Source organism: Danio rerio, chromosome 20 (assembly GCF_052040795.2).
Source record: "Danio rerio strain M-AB ecotype USA chromosome 20, GRCz13ab, whole genome shotgun sequence".
NCBI classification, from domain to species: domain Eukaryota; kingdom Metazoa; phylum Chordata; class Actinopteri; order Cypriniformes; family Danionidae; genus Danio; species Danio rerio.
Window position 1 is genome coordinate 39,257,845 of NC_141040.1, and position 18,341 is coordinate 39,276,185.

Genomic DNA, 18,341 nt, shown 5'->3' on the forward strand with positions numbered 1-18,341 from the left:
TTGCTCGTAGCCCTGCATTTATACTTCTGCATGCTGTTTGTGTTGCTCTGCATTAACACTTCTGAAACACTAGCTGCCAGTACGTTTTTATGTTCCTCTGTGTCGGGTTTTTTGCGGGTGTTTTGATATTCTGAATGCTACCTTAATGTACAAGTAGCTAAAACTCGCTTATTCAGAGGCGGGAACCGGCGGACGTGCAACAACTTTAATCATAAGGTAAACCTAAAACAAAAGTTTCTATCTGTAGCTCCTTCATGGGACTCCACATGTAAACAATCGCTCCATCTGGCTCGCGGCTCTCAGCAACGCCCACACTCATCACAGCTAACAAGCTGACCAATCACAGAGCTTGTGTTGCAAGTCGTTAGATGTGTAGTTACTAGGGGTGTCAAAATTAATTGTTTCTTCGGTGCACTGCGATGCAAACGGGGACACTTCTGTATCGGTTCAGTAATAATCATAACCGGTTATTACGTATTGACGTCATTTGTCTTATATGCACTTATATGTCGCGAGGGAGGCGAGCACAAGTATTCACAACACTCCAACGACTTAAAACTCATAAACTGCGCACAAACGTTTTTGTTGAGGGTGTGACCAATCAAAGGGGTGTAAGAGAACTAGACAAGGATGAGAAAGCGAGCGGGATATTTATATTTTATATTTGTTTATATCAATTGCTATGAATGCTCGTGTTGTTTAAATGTACAGTTTATTTTAATGAGTGTTTGTATTAAATGACAAAATTGTATTACAAATAGTATATAAATATAAATATATTTGAACATTTTAATACAAGAATTGCTGCTGTGAAGATAATATAAAACTGTATGAAAAGCTCCGTCAATGCACCGTGATGCGCCGAGATATCGAATTAAACCGAAATGATGGCATGACAATCATAACCGAACCGAACAGTGAGACCAGTGTAGGTTCACAGCTCTAGTAGTTACAGGGCTAAACGATCTTGTGACTAACGGGCTATGTGTTGTTACAGGGCTATGCGATCGTGTAAAGGCTGCACTGGACCATACGTGTGCGTTTGACGCAGAAGTATAAATTAACCTTAAGACTAACAATGTGCGTTAGCAAAATAAACGTACATTTTGATTCAATGCAAACCTCAAGCAAGACTTTCAATTAGCCGGCTTTACAGTCATTTAAAAATAGATCATATATAACTTGAAAAATGCTGGACCACATATTGGTTGATTTAAAGTGCCAGTTTTGAGTTTGCTTATATGTATTTTTCAAATATTAAAAGTGATTTGCAGGTGCATTTAATTTGACAAAACTATCGTCATGACTTAAGTACACAAAACCTTCAGAGCTCTTTATTTAGAGGTCAGCAAATTTAAACAGAAATATGTTACCAATGTACTCTTCACATAGGAATGCATAATAATATTACTATTAACAAAATGAACACACACAGAGAACAACAATCTGAAATCTGTTGCATTATAGATTACATTAAATGAATTATTTAAGTGCAAATTTTTGCAGTGTAATTTTCTGCTAAAACCCGTTAGTCAATAGGATAAAAACAAGTTATTTTAGGCTGCGTGTCCACCGAAGCAGTTTTTTTTTTTTCTTTAAGGCTGAGAGTTTGTTTTCTGTTTTTGTCAATGGTAGCGGCATTTGTTTGTGCGACTGCTGCTGTTTTAGGGGCTGTGTGATTAAACAAAATTAAATTGTAATCGCGATATGAAACTTTACGATTAGCTAATCGCAAGAGGCTGCGATATGAAATATATATGTATTATTTAATTTCCCCCACCCAGAGCAAATGCGTGACTGCCGTCTGTGTGTGATAATCTTACAAGCTAAATGAGTGAACACACTTTCGTTCTGCCCAATCAAAATTGAGCAACGAAGCTATGTGGAATGCCCATAATAAAACAAACAAACAGGAAAGCGCAGAAAAGTAGGCTGATGGCATCAGAAGCATCAATAGACTAATTTATATCAAAGAAAAACAGCATATCGATAATATTGGAATATTTTGGTTTCAAAGTCACTGAACAAATACAGGTCAGATGTAAGAGCTGTCACAGAATTGTTGCCACAGGACGAGGAAATACAACAACCAGCATCTAAAAAAGCACCGCAGGTGGGTATATGAGGAGTGTCTTGCTAAAAAGTCAACCGAAAAATTGCCATCGACCCTCAATCTAGCAACCAGCAACAGCAAAGTACATCTTTAGAGTTGTTTGCGGCTGTTACACCATATGAAAAACCATCACGAAGGCACTAGGAGATAACTAATGCCATAACTCTCTACTGTTTGCTCTACAGAAAAATTAGTGTTTCATTTCTGAATATTTAAAAACAAATTTTGAATAAAAGTTGGGGTAAGTTGATATTCTGTTGAGGTGACAGCAGTGTTTGTGTTGTCAAGAGGACTTTTTAAGATGGAGAAGAGATTATTTGTGGCTGTTTCGAATTATTTAGAGCCGTATGACTTCACAAATCATGAATTTCCAGCCTGTTCTCACGAGGAAACTTAAGTATTTTATGTTTTGTCAATTTAGTGGCTAATTCGAATGAGTTAAGTGGTACGAAAATGTATGAACTTTGAAAGGAGACGTGGCACTCAACCCCACCCCTAAGCCCAACAATCATTGAGGGATAAGCAAATCATACTAAATTGTATGAATAAGATTGTACAATTTCCTGCGAATTAGCCACTAAATCAAAAAGTTACGAATTGCGATACAATTATAACAATATCAACAGCAACGCTCGCACACAGTTTTTTCTTTTGCACCTTTTATTCTAAAAATGGAAAAGACAGTTCGGTGTGATCGGCCCCTTAAAGTTGTCATCAGTTTTGCAAGATATAAAAGATATTATATCAGTGCTTGAAAATATTATCTTGATTTTAAATCACTGTCATTTATAGCTTTTCTTCAAAGGCTACAAAAGTGTCTTATGTTTAAATTGTCAAACTGAATGTAAACAAGATGGAGCATAAATCAAGCTATATTGTAAAGCAGAGTTTCATTATGAAGCTTCACTATGCTATTCCTATTAGCATTAGCATATAAGCTACAGTTTTAACGTTATAGGGTCTCAGTGTCTCATTATCCTCTTTGGTTCCGGCAGAGAAAGGCCATCCTTGGGTCTTTTAGCTCCAGGAGCCGGGACGTGCTCCTCTGGCACCGGCATTTTTGCGTTGTTACCTCACCGTGGCTGTAAATAATCCTTCTTATGGCTTCCAGATGTCCTGTGGATGTGGGAGCTCTCGGTCTGGGCCTCTGTTCCTCTCTGCATCCTTCATGCACACACGCCTTGCCCCAAATACAGCAGAGGAGAAGGCAAATTTACACAAGCCCTGTCACACACACCCTTAACCAGCGTGCTAGGAGACACAGAGACATGTTTTTCCAGTCCCTCAATGCCTGAGACACTCTCAAATCCTCAGCATTCATATTTTGCATACGTTTCATCTTATGTGCACAAGTGTTGTTATTGTAACTAAAGCGAAACAATGTTAAATAATTGATGTTATTTAAAATAAACTGAGATAACATATATTGTTAAAATGCTTTCATTTATTTTAGCTTTCAGGCTCCATGCATTGTTTTAAGTTCATCTTACTTGTATTGTAACATAATTACAAATGAACAAAAAGAAAGAAAATGGCAAAAATGCACAACAACATTATGAAAAACTGCAAATATAAAAATCATATTGTATGTCTATAGTATTAATTGTTGATGCTACAATTCTATTAATTTTATGATCAAACAGGGTGTCTGCAGGGTCTTAAAATGTTTTAAAAGTCTTAAATTTCAAAAACTAAAATTTAGGCCTTAAAAAAAGTCCCAAATCTACTGCAATATGGTGTTGTTAGACTTAAATACTTTTAAACAGATCTTTATTTTCCCTTTGTCCATGTTATGCTACTCAATCGCTACAACCCACAATCCATCTAAAAAAAAAAGTTTAACAAAAGTAAAATTGATAAACACTATTTACCAATATGGTTTAATTATATTCCTTACATCCTTAAAATAACATGTGAATTTAGATATAATATTTAAAATATGTGGCTAAGAAATAGCAGATTTTTACTTTGTGACTTTGTTTAAGGTTTGTGAAACCTGCAGAAAGCCGGTTAAAACAAAATTTTAACAAAATGAAAATAAAAATAAAATGTAAAATTAAACCATTATTATACAATTAAATAAAATACATATTGATCAATAATAAGAAACACTATGCGATCATCATAAACAGGATAGACATATTTGAAAGAGCTACATAAACATTGAAAAACCTATTAAAAATTTCTAAATTCACAAACAAATATAAACAACTCTAACAAGTTGTTTTCAATCACGTGGTTCAGATGACACACAAAATTCAGATGGAGGACAGGAAGTAAAAAACTGAATGGGAGAGATTGAGGATAGTCCGTATTTTTTTTTAAATTCATACCATATTTCTAAGGAGATATAAATAGAAAATAAGCACATATGTTGGGCATGATCCTTATATCAGGAAGAGGGCTGAGTTTTCTGCTGAACTAAAATATCTTTGCCTGTTATTGAAGCGGTACATACTGTATAATTACATTACATGAAAAAATAGTCTAGTAAATACTATAGTGTTTGGAAGCATACTTACTTGAAGTAAACTGTCGTTTAATTAAATTGTTGCTGTGGTACGACACAACTGTAGTAATAAATTATTTAATACGCTTCAGTTTTCTACGCTATAATCACAATGAACCACAGTTTACACTAATGTTACAGTATTTATTACAGTTTATAAATTTACTATGCTAAAATATTCAGTAGCATTCATTAACGAAGAGTTGTACACATTACACACTTTACTATGTGGTTCAAAAACATGATTATTATAAATTACTATAGTTTTTTCTCCATTCAGAGATCTTCCAGACATCATAAAATAACAGATGAAAACAAACAGAAGCGTGTATGTATAGACTACATTATTATTTACTTATTTATTTTTGTAAAGGGGAACAAGGGCTCCACAATATTAACTGTGTAGTTTTGTCACAAGGGCTGAATTTTTTTGTTGTTGTATCGATGAACTTAACCATCAACAAACATTTACTGCTGTATACTTTACGGTTGTTTATTCCGCCGAAACGTCAGTAAAGACTTATTGCAAAACATGTCGGAGGTTTCATTGCAGCCATTACAAGGCAGGGTATGTTATTTATATTTTCCCAGATTTTGTTTAAGTGTGTTGGTGTTTGTTTCTGATTTTCATATAACACATTAACATATTTATACTCATAGCTAGGCCTGTATATAATCTTTATTGGTGCTGTCAAATGAATTATCGCATTTAAAAAAAGTTTGTACACATGAATGTATTGAAAAAATGTTTGTTACATGCTGCCATTTCCTCAATTTTTTAGCCAGTTTCTTAAACTTTCTCCCCAAAACTTTTGGAAGTCCATAAAAGCTGTTCCGCAATTTTTATTTTGGCCAATTTAAACAAATTATAAACAACATAAAACAGAAACCTTTTGATGGTCTGATAGCGATTCCTATGTTGAAGAATCACTTCCTGCCCTCCATCTGAATGTGAAAACAACCTATTAAAAATCAGAATAGTCATACATAAAAATCATATTTAAAAAAAATTAATAGCTTGCTAAAAACTATAGACATATTTGAGTTAGTTGGGATTTCTGTGTGGAGTTTGCATGTTCTCCTCGTTAGGCATGGGCCGGTATTAGATTCTGACGGTATGATAACCTTGGATATAAATATCATGGTTTCACGGTATCACGATATTGAGATCACTGCTCCAAAATATATTCTTTTTAAATGTCTGGGTAAAAAACAAAATCTTTTCCCCCTTTGTACACAATATATTTTAATTTGGGAACATTTAAAATATTTTGGAGTTGTAAACATGTTAGGCTAAATATTTCAAATAAATTGTTGAACTCTGCTGTCTTCATTTGTTTCAAAAACACAGGTTTTTTTACACATTATAACGGCATCTTTGAATATCTTTTCTGCTGGAGATATTGTTGTCCTAAAAAACAACAAAAAATGTAAAAAAAAGAAAATATTACTCGCACCTTAGGAACGGTAGAGGGCTGTGCAATTAATCAAAAATCAGATTTCGATTTCGATTTTGGCTTCTAACGATTATGAAAAACCATTAATCGAGATAAACGATTATTGCATAATTTACCGCCTACTTTCCAGTTGTACACGTGTTGCTCTTAAAAGCGCGAAAGACTGCATAAATCTGTGTGCCGCGCACACACAGAACAGAAGCATGCAGTCAGCATTCGGTCTCACTCGCACACTGAGACAAGGAGTGCGCACACATCTTAAGTCATCTTAACGTGAGCGCATTAAGGGTCAAATAGGTGTCAAAACGCCTGTCAAAATTCCTTTCTCTGTTAAACATCATTTGGGAAATATTTATTTTAAAAAAATTCTCAGGAGTGCTAATAATTTTGAATTCAACTAATAATCGTTTTGAATAATCGTGATTACAATTATGACCAAAATAATCGTGATTATGATTTTTCCCAAAATCGAGCAGCCCTACGGTATAGCAGAAAATTTAAATTTTAAAACCTTGACATTTCCAAACCGCGGTATACCTTGAACATGGTTTTTGTCCCATGCTTACTACCTGTGTTCACGTGGGTTTTCGTCCGGGTGCTCCAGTTTCCCCCACAAGTCCAAAGACATGTGGTATAGGTGTATTGGGTAAGCTAAATTGGCTGTAGTGTATGTGTGTGAATAAGTGTGTATGATTGTTTTCCAGTGATGGGCTGCAGCTGGAAGGGCATACGCTGTGTAAAACATATGCTGGATAAGTTGGCGGTTCATTCCGCTGTGGCGATCCCAGATAAAATAAAGGGACTAAGCCGACAAGAAAATGAATGAATGAATAAAATGTCACTGCTTTGCACATCTTCACTGAAAGCAATTTTGAGATTTTAAAAAGGCAAATGCTAATAAATATGACAAATTACACAACATTACTTGAAATAAAAGTAATAAAGTAATCAACAAATAAATAAAATGTGATCCCCTCCAACTGAGCTACTTGTGTGACGTTTAAAGAAGCAAAAATCTAACAAAAACACAAGAAAATACTTTGTGAAACTGAAAATAAAACGTACAAATAAACTTGTTTTCCAAATATTAAGAAACTGTAGCATAGCATTACATCACTGACGCTCAAATATCACCACATGTATGACCTCATAATATAATATACCATTGGAAGCATTCTTTGAGCCGTACAGTCAGTCAGCAATGTGGCGGAGACGTTTACATTTACAACACTTCAGGTGACCTCACTCTCCTTTGTCATGGCAACTGTTGCTATGTTTGCCATGCCTGTGTTGTTTTATTAGGATTTCAGGTGACTGATACTGTATGGCTATTGTTCAGCTGCCAAAATTAAAGAATAGAAGCATCACTCAACTAATATCGTTAACTCGCTAATCCTTAAATACATAAGGCGGAGCTGCTTCATAATAGTGGACAGCTCTCACATGGGTTTCTCTATCACTCTGCTTGTTTTCTGAAGAGTCTTGCAGATCTATTTTGATATTAGTGTTGAGTTTATTATTTGATCATGCTGTGGATATGTGAAGTGTTTGAGGACTCCAGTGGTTCTTGCTTATTTTTATTATGCCCAAGTTTGTTTAGTCGATTGTGTGTGTGATGTAACTGCAGCTTAACATGCGCTGACTGCGAACTTGTGTCTCAGAACTGTTGAAAGTTTCTAACAGGTCAACCGTGGCTCACTTTATGCCTATTTTTGTCCTGTCTCAGTGGTAAGTCTGGGCAGAACATCCAGTCAGAATTTAGTGCCTAAATTGTCTTATAAATGTATTTTTAAGTAGCATTTAAATTGATTAAATTTTTTAAGGGCTTTTTGTAATCAAGTGTTATCTAATGGGAGGCTTTTGTAATTTGTAGGTTAGAGTCCATCAAGAAAAAAAAAAAGAAATCATAATGTTTGAAAAATGAAATGTACATTTTTAATTGACTAGATTTTCCAAAAATACAGACTACTTCATGTTGTTATTTGATATTGTTTTAGATTATTTGTATTTTGGATTAGTAATATTTAATTTCATAGATGTGATTAACAATGGTAAATATAATATAAGATAAAATAACACACACACACATTAGCACACATTAACAGTGATGAAATACTGAAATAATACAGTGTATTATTTCAAAAATAATATTTTTTTCCCATTAAAATTGGTATCATCAAATTACTAACAAATAATAAGTATTAATATAATATAATAATAATAATATTAAGGAAATTTTGTAAAATACAGCAAACTACTGTTTTGAGATTATATATATATATATATATATATATATATATATATATATATATATATATATATATATATATATATAGTAGTGCATATGTATGCATGTATGTATATATGTGCATTGCTTTAGTGTCCCACCAGTGCTGATATACAGCCATATCGCACTGGTACATGTGTGAAATTGCATTTATACAACAGTTCGACAGCATGATCATGTATGTGAAAATAAGTAAATCAAACATGGAGAGTCTAAAAACCTTTTTGTATTAGGATTTACTTTCTTCCGCCATTCATTCACATCTGCAGCTGATGTCTGAATAGCAGAAGCCGTTACTAAATGACCAATGTCACTCTAGATCTAGTATTTAATTGATTCTCTAGCGTAATGTCTGATGACAAAACAAGTGATTTTGCTGACATTTTAAGATTATAAGGCTAAATGTGACATGAAATGCCGTTAGTCTACAGAGATATCTACTAACAGTATTACAGTCTATTACACAGGGTTCGTACGGGTGCTGGAAACCCTGGAAAATGCTTGATTTTTAATATAGTTTTTTCAAGGTTAGAAAAGTGCTTGGATTTTGGACAAAGTGCTTGAACCTGCTTTAATTTGAAATTGCAGGACTTGAAATTGTTGTATAAATATACATTGGACTGTACATGGATTTAATAAATATAGTAGTATCTACCATAAGCATGTGGAGAAATACTGAATCAATAACATAAACAAGCCAACTGAAATATTATTTTATTTTCCAATAAAATTATTACAATCATCAAATTGGCGAAGCAGTGGCACAGTAGGTAGTGCTGTCGCCTCACAGCAAGAAGGTCGCTGGGTTGCTGGTTCGAGCCTCGGCTCAGTTGGTGTTTCTGTGTTGAGTTTGCATGTTCACCCTGCGTTCGCGTGGGTTTCCTCCGGGTGCTCCGGTTTCCCCCACAGTCTAAAGACATGCGGTACAGGTGAATTGGGTAGGCTAAATTGTCCATAGTGTATGAGTGTGTGTGTGTAGATGTTTCCCAGAGATGGGTTGTGGCTGGAAGGGCATCGGCTGCGTAAAAACTTGCTGGATAAGTTGGCGGTTCATTCCGCTGTGGCGACCCCGGATTAATAAAGTGACTAAGCTGACAAGAAAATGAATGAATGAATGAACAATCATCAAATTACATATATATTACATATATTTCATATAATATTTATTAATAAAATATATTGTTTATAAATGCTAATACTTATTCTGTATTCCATCATATTCTGTATTCTGTAATGTGCTGTTTTCAGCAAAATATGGTGTGAATTCACATTTTAACACATGCATGTATTAATATGTATTTTAATATGTTGAGTTTCATCTCTAATAATTGTTTTTGGCAAATTTGCTTTAGTTCTGCTGGGAATGTAGGTTTCAATAATAATTCAATAATGTCATAAAATGATGACACGTTATAATCATGATTACTCCTATCATGACATTGTATACAGCACTCTCAATGGTGGTTTTGTTGGCATGTTTGGATCTGTCGGCAGCAGGGTGTGTGATGGAGTACCTGAACTGTGATATGTGACTGTGTCGACTGTTAGATTAGCAGTGGGTCAGCGCTTAAGTGTAATTACAGTAGTAATGTGGAGCAATTCTGATGAGATGTAATGACCTGGCTGCGTAATGAAGGCCTGCTGGGACCAAAATGCCTTGGAGCCACCAATTGTATCTTGGTGATCTACCCACTTATTTGCTCTGAAAGACAGATGCTGTACGTTTGAACAGAACAGATAATGACTTTACAAATACAATACTGGAATGTTGAGTGGGAAACATTACATTTAATGCGTTTTTATATTTAGTTCAGAACAGTGCGATCACATCCAAACGTCACTTGAGCAGTTGCTTGATCAAAAATACAGGCTATTTCCACTCCAATTTTGAGGTAGTTTTCTAATATAAGGTTGGGTATTTATCACATTTTTACATATCTTTATTTTTGATGTTGATTGTAATAAAATTTTTGATCTTTAAAGCTGTATAAATTCTTCATAGCCACTTAATTAATCTTTATAGCCACAGTAGCCTAGTAAACGTGCACTTTTACTTATAATATAATAAATCAATTATAAAACATGAATCAGTGTCATGAATCATATATTCCACTGTTAGACATGATATAATGACCATATATAATCATCTCTTAGCCTCAGTATGAACATTGAAAGCATTTGGAGAGAAACCAGCTGATAAGACACTAGCTATGTTTCCATCCAAAGATGCTAATTAAATGTTTGTGCATAACTGGAATATCACATATGAGACGTGCAAATATAGTAGCATTTCCATTCAAGTAGTCAAAAAAAACAAAAATTGTCACTTCCTGATTAACTGGTGCCAAATATCAAAAGTAAAAACAAAATCTACTGCGGTAGGAGAAGCTGTCAATCTTTTTTTTATTTATTTAATTTAGTATGCTGACACACAATGACTGTGTGGTGGCGTTTGAAGGCGTCAGACGTGGAGCACAGACACTCTAGACAATTCTGGAGATAATTAATCATATAATAACACTATTACTAATACTATTACTACTATTAATACTGAAATGGTTACATCGTTTTTGAATGACCAAAACAACATTTCAGATGTTTTACAATGTGCTCAGCCACTTGTTTGTCCATTCACACACATTTTTGTCGTCACATGATCTCATATAACAAAATCACATGACCTTTTTTTAAATGCACATACTGGAAAATTCTTCGCTAAAAGTGTTTCCATCGCAGTTTATGTGCATCTTTTCTCATCGAATAAAAAGTTGCACATACGTTATTTATGTGCATTTTCAAAATATGTGCGCATATTGGCGTTTCCATTGACCAGTTTTTATGCGCATCTCCAAAATGCGCATAAAAATAGGTGGGTGAAAACTTAGCTACTGAAAGTCATGAAGAGTTCAGATCTGAATATTACCTTTGGCAGTATGTGTTTACCTTGATAGAGAGAAATAAATAAAATAGGCCTAAATCTAAGGTGCCATTTACACCTTAGTTAATATGATTGTTGATTTTTAAGTTTTATTAAATTTTTTATCATAAGTTAATCAAAGTAATAAGAGCACATCTGATCATTTCTGGAAGCTGATTCCAGCATCGGGGGGCACAGTAGCTGATAGATTCACGCTACTTTGACTGAACCATTGGAATTTCTAATTTATATGATCCTGAAGATCTGAGTGATCTGTTAGGTTTGTATTCAGTATATCTGTAATATATAGAGGTCCTAGCACAGGGATCCCTGCACAGTTTAGTTCCTACCCTTATCAAACACACCTCATCAAACTAATTGAGTCCTTCAGGCTTGTTTGAAACCTACAGGTAAGTGTGTTGGAGCAGGGTTGGAACTAAACTGTGCAGGGCTGTGGCCCTCCAGGAATTGAGTTTGACATCCCTGTCCGAGGCCATTAAGTGATTTATTGATAAACAAATAACAATACTTTAAAATCTATTTTGAATGTAACTGAGAGCCACTGTATTGACCTGAGGACAGGTGTGATGTGCTCTGATTTTTTTGGTTCTGGTCAGAATCCTGACAGCAGCGTTCTTGATGAGCTGCAACTGTAACTCACTTTTTTATTACAGTAATCCACCCTGCTGCTGATAAAAGCATGAACAAGTTTCTCTAAGTCCTTACTGGAAACAAAGGATCTAGTTCTAGCAATGTTTTTGTGATGATAGTACTTATATCTGACTCCAGAATAACACAGCGATTCCTGACCTTACTTTTTGTTGTGTGACCCTTAGAGCCAAGGTAGGCACTCACCTTGAGAACCTCATTTCTGCTCAAAAATGCAATGACTTCAGTATCTTAGCTTTCCAAGAAAGTCTGCTCAAAAGAGTTGAAGAGTGTGCTTAGTGTCAAGGGAGGTCATACAAAATTCTGACTTTTGCCCAAAAGGCCATTTGTGTGTGTGTTTTTTGTGTGTTTAATTTGGTGTATGTATTTCAGTTAGTATCTTGTTGAAACCAAAATAAAAATATTGATGGTCATTAAAACTCTGCAAGGTCTAAAAAAGACAAAATACTGGATATGGACTTGATTAGTTGGTAAAAAGAAGTAGGAAATATGGCTCAGAAAGGTGCAGAAAGTCTTGAGGAAAGGAAAGTTGCTGTAATACTTATAGGACATTCACATTTGTAAGTGTGTTTTAAGTGTTCTGGAATGTTTAAGCTGAATTTCTTCAGTCTGAAAGAGCAGAATAAGCTAAAACCCTTATAAGAGTTCAGTTTAACCTGTTTGTTGTAGGTTGAGAGATTCTCCTGACTTAAAAAAAAAAAAAGTTTCCTTTTTTCTCCTCTTCAGTATGGCTATGGCAACAGAGCCACCCCTCCCTGTGCGGATGATGCTGATTGGATGAGATTTAGGGTCTGAGTCTGCAGCAGTGGAAGTAGCAGCAGCAGCAGCAGCACACTTCAGTAATGTGTACCAGATACGTTAGATATGCTCAAGCTGTGGGAAAATATGATTATTTTTAATTCTTACTTCATTCTCAGATGTTGAGGTCAGAGAAGCATTGACTCTGGAGATGGGAGCTGCGGTGTGTTTGTGTCCTGGTTGAGGATAAACACGGCAGACTTTTATCCTTATCGCACTGCGGTTGAGATCATCCTCTGCTCTGTTCCCATGTTTTCCCACTTGTTAGATATGTGAGGCAGGGATGGCAGGTCTCTGTTGAGGATGGTTACACCCTGTGAATAAATAACACATGCACAATGCTGCTGATGTAGTAAAATAATGATTTCATTTGTATAATGTGAGTAAAAAAAAACATAAACACATATCATAAATATGTTATATGTTTGTTTTTGCATGTTAATAAAACATTACTTTAATTCAGACTGCATTAATTTGATTAAAAATACAATAAAACTATACAATGATAATTATCATTGCAGCTTAAACCAGTAGGTTTTTTTATTTTTATTTTTAATGTAATTTATGACAAAGGAGAAGATTTAGCATCCTTTCTCCAGCCGTCTGCATCACTTTATACTTCATAAATCAGTTAGTTTATTTGGTGCTCAATAAACATTTCTCATTATTATTGATTTGGAAAGCTGTGCTGGTCATACTTTAGGAAACTTTTATTATTCTTAGAAAGGGCAGTTTTTATGTGAAATACAAATATTTTATAGCAAACTGCAACCTTATTGAGTAAAAATGTTCATTTCCTTTTAAAGTAATCAGTTAATTTTTATTTTGAGCAAACATAATCATGAATTTCATTGCTATAATTTATAGAAGACACTCACTAAAATTAATCCACTTAATTTCATTTCATTTTGGGCCAGATTTACCACACGCAAATCCAAAACAATAATTTCTTTGTGTGATTTACAGATAATGCACATATTAAAGAACAAGCACACAGCAGTTTTTGTTTCTTTAACATGGTTAGAGAGTTGCAACAGAGTTGTTAAGAAAATATTTGATATTCACAATGTCAAAGTTATTCTACTTAATTAATTATTTTAGTTTAGTTAATGTATGTATATATCTTATACATACATTAAATCTACAATTAAATTGTTGGTCACATACATTTTAACTGATTGTGCCCTGATTTGTTTTGTTTTTACAGCCAAACCTTTCACATCAAAAGTCAAACAGATGCGCTTACACAAGGAGGACTTTGAGATCCTGAAGGTGATTGGACGGGGAGCTTTTGGAGAGGTATGTATTGTTCGTGTTTCTATAGGATTTTTCATTTTTCTGTGATCAATATTGCGATATAAATATAGTTTCATAATATGGTTTGAATAGCACTATAGAGTCTAACATTATTCAGGTACAGAAATCGAGTAACCAAATATTTCAAAAATGCTTTTATTATTTACTTTGTCTTGTTTTTAGTTTTTAGTCTTATAAAAAAATTCATAGAGCAAGTAAAAATATTGTTTTGTTTTCAACTGAAATTATTAAAAACTAAGGGCCCTATCATACACCCGGCGCACTGTAGCGCAAGACGCAGCGCAATAGTCTTTTGGTAGTTTCAGCTTGGCGCAAGAGTCATTTTGAGGCGTTGCGCTGCGCTGTTTAAATAGCAAATGCATTAGCGCTCATATGTGCGCTCATAGGCGTTCTGGTCTGAAAAGGGAGGCGTTCTGAGGCGGACCGCTGGCGCGTTGCTATTTTGAGAAACTATAATAGATTTTTCATTAGACCAAAACTAACCTGGTCTAAACTCCGGCGCAGAGTTGCGCCTCGCTTACGCACTGCTTAATACGCACAAGAGAGCAATAGGCAAATATCTTTACATATGAAAAAATTTAAATATTAAGGATATATATAGGATATAATAAGAATAGATATAGGATATAAATATAAAGGATTAAAATATTACAAAACATTATTTTCTAGCCTACATAAATATGAAAAATCACTGCTTTTATGTCTTCTTCATCTCGGGAGGTTTTTTCAGTTCATTCATAACAATTTGCTTTTGTATAATGGTATTATTATTAGCAGTATTATTTAATATATCCATATTTATATTTGTTTTATTAAAAACAAGTTTAGATTTGCCCACCTGTCAGGTTTTAGACCATATAGGGCATGCCAGGTGTATTTGGAAATAACTCAGTATTTTGACCACACTTGGTCATTATTGTTAATTTATTCGTTTGCTAGAAATTAGAACTGAATTTAAAAATAGTTTTGAAACAAATCTTTGCGCTTAACAAACGAAATAACAGTTTTTTGTTAAAAAACAAACTGTCAACTGTTAACTGTTTGCTTGTGAAATGCTCATTTTTTCCACTTAGACTTACTTGGCGTCCTGTAAATAGCAAATGTGCTCTTGGCGAGACGCAGCTGGGTCTTAAAGGTAATGGGAGATGAGACTCTAATTGGTTTATTCTCAAAACACACCTATAACTCATTAAGAAAATAAACTCAACCCTTTTAGCCCATGTGCCTCGGCGCAAAGCAGGTTTTCCCGTCCGTAAATTAGCAAAAATGCGTTCTGACACGCCCTGAAAGCGTTTGCGCCCTGCGTTTTGCGCTCTGCGCATGGACCATCAAAATAGAGCCCTAAGAGTTTTTTCTTAAAACAAGTACAATTTTTTGCCTGTGGGGTAAGTAATAATAATGTTTTCACTTTGAAATATAAATATTTAGACTTGAAACAAGACAGCAGTTCTAAACAAAAAAAAAACAAAAACATTTTTTGTATACAATTATATAAACCCATATAAATAATGTATTAAAGACAATTTCTGTATTCTCTGTACAACTATAAATCAGACTCAACATTACATATCTTGCAATGTGAACAATGCAGCATCAGTGCTGCAACAATATATTGTGCAGGTCTAATAGGAACATTTAAGTTGTTTTACATCCTATAATCGATCAAATTTTTCCAGGTCAATTTTTTTAGATTACTTTCCCTACCGAGTGTGGATTCACATGACCCCTCTCTGTTAAAGCTGATTTATACTTATTATGTTTTAAACTTACTATATTATTCTGATATCATACTTCTGCCAAGCGCTCACATACAGTCCAGCGCAACCTTCACATACAGTATCTGCGCACCTCTCAAAAAAATTACACCCTACATTTAAAAATATCTCTCTTGTAATATGTGAGCATATTTACTGTACAAAACTTGTTAGTGAACTATAAGTGCGAAAAAATGAATCAAATAAATAAATAAAAGAATCGTTTAATAATTGCAATCGAGTTAAAATGTTCAATTAATGGATTTTGATTTTAGACAGCAGTTCTAAACTAAAAAAAAACAAAAACATTTTTTGTATACAATTATATAAACCCATATAAATAAAGTATTAAAGACAACTTCTGTATTCTCTGTACAACTAATCAGACTCAACATTACATATCTTGCAATGTGAACAATGCAGCATCAGTGCTGCAACAATATATTGTGCAGGTCTAATAGGAACATTCAAGTTGTTTTACATCCTACAACAGTCCCATTTCGCATCTTTTAATGAGTTAGTATACTGATTTTCCGCAAGCGTGTTGCAGAGTAAGGACATTCTTCATGCAGTTTTTTAAAGAGCCCGAGGTGGTTGATGTTCTTTTGTAATGACAGATGTGTGATGTAGTCACTGGGGAATGTGTGGTGCACAGGTAGGCCAGGAAACCAGCACTATTATATTTCCTAGTGATCCCTGGCTGCTCAGAATGGGCCATGAAGTGGGAACATTGGTCTGGAGTAATGTTTTAAAACCCGGCAAATGGTTTATGGAATTTCTACACAGGTTTTATTTGACAGGGTCAACGTTTTGTTGAAGGAAAAGTTACATAAAAATAAATATTGCGCCATTATTTACTGTCCTTTTATAACCTGTGTAACTTCTTGAGGACTATTGGATGTCATACAGACTACTTTTAAAACCTTTATTTAGTTCCTATTTCATCCTTATTATAGCTGTAAAGCTTTTTGAAGAGATTGTGCGCCCAAAACGGAAAATTCTGTCATCATTTTCTCAGACTTCAAATGTCACAAACCTGTTTGAGTTTATTTTTCTGTTGAACACAAAAGAAGTTTTTCCTACTTGTATGGAAGTCAAGGCTTACGGGTTTCCAACATTCTTCCAAATATCTTCTGTGTTCAACAGTTTAAAGAAACTCATTAAGGTTAGGAAGTTGGAACCACTTAAGGGAATGTAAATAGTGAGTAAATTCATTTTTGGTTGAACTATCCACTTTAGGTTCATTCTCAAAAGGTATCAGTTCCAGAATAATTTTCTTTTCTCCCAATAGCTGATAAAAGCTTTCAGAATTCATCTTGGTTTAAAGCGCAACATTTAAAGTGACACAACGTTTTATTGTGCAATCGTTTGCCCTAATCTTGTGATTGTTATTGTGACATTGGTAGTTATCATTTTTGATGTGAACACATACATGGTTTTTCGAGTGAAAGGACTTTAAAAAAAAATCCATTGAAGTTTCATGTACTGTACATACAGTTAGCATTTCTGTGTGGAGTTTGCATGCTCTCCCCGTGTTCACGTGGATTTCCTCTGGGTGCTCCAAATTTGGCCCACAGTCCAAAACCATGCGCTATAGGTGAATTGAATGAGCTAAAAATTGGCTATAGCGTATACATGTGTGTGTGTGTGTGTGTGTGTGTGAATGCGAGAGTGTATGGGTGTTTCCCATTACTGGGTTGCATTTGGAAGTGCATCGCTGTGTAAAGCATATGCTATAATAGTTGGCAGTTCATTCCACTGTGGCAACCCCTGATAAATAAGGGACTAAGGCGAATGAAAATGAATGAATGAACTAATAAATCAGGTTTGTCCATATTTAACCCAATTTGGACTGAAATTACCCAACAGAGTGTTTAGAGTTAACACTTAATGCGTATGTACATAATGTTATAAAATTTTCACAAAGACAATAGCTGTATCCGAAATCGCCTACTGCTCAGTAGGTACTGCATTAGAAATAGGGCTGGGCGATTAGTCGAAAAACAATCTAAATTGATGTTCATAACCTATAATCGATCAAATTTTTCCAGGTCAATTTTTTTAGATTACTTTCCCTACCGAGTGTGGATTCACATGACCTCTCTCTGTTAAAGCTGATTTATACTTATTATGTTTTAAACTTACTATATTATTCTGATATCATACTTCTGCCAAGCGCTCACATACAGTCCAGCGCAACCTTCACATACAGTACCTGCGCACCTCTTAAAAAAATTTAACTACACGTCATAACGACGCATAGAGGAGAGTTTGTGATTGGTCAGTTTGGTAGCAGTGACGAGGGTGGTTGGTATGAAGAGTCGTGCTTTAGACAATGTGTGTTTTAATTTCAGTTGTTCAACATTGATGTTCAGTAAAACAGTGGTTCTCAAAGTGGGGGTCGGGACCCCTTGAGGGGTCGCGAAACAATGAAGGGGGGTCACCTGGTGATTTCCAAAAATCTACTTATTATTATTAGACCATAAGAATTACTATTTTTTTATCCATAACCAACTGATG

The 18,341-nt window shown here is 34.6% G+C and overlaps 1 protein-coding gene across 28 annotated transcripts in view; it reads left to right on the forward strand.

Annotated features, from left to right (window-relative positions):
- Positions 1-18,341, forward strand: part of cdc42bpab (CDC42 binding protein kinase alpha (DMPK-like) b) — a 128,431-nt gene that overhangs the window by 37,915 nt on the left and 72,175 nt on the right. For all 28 annotated transcript variants that reach the window (XM_087297509.2, XM_087297511.2, XM_087297510.2 and 25 more), the window contains 1 exon segment: positions 13,958-14,049. In XM_087297509.2, the coding sequence (XP_087153635.1) occupies positions 13,987-14,049 (63 nt within the window). In that variant the 5' untranslated portion in view covers positions 13,958-13,986.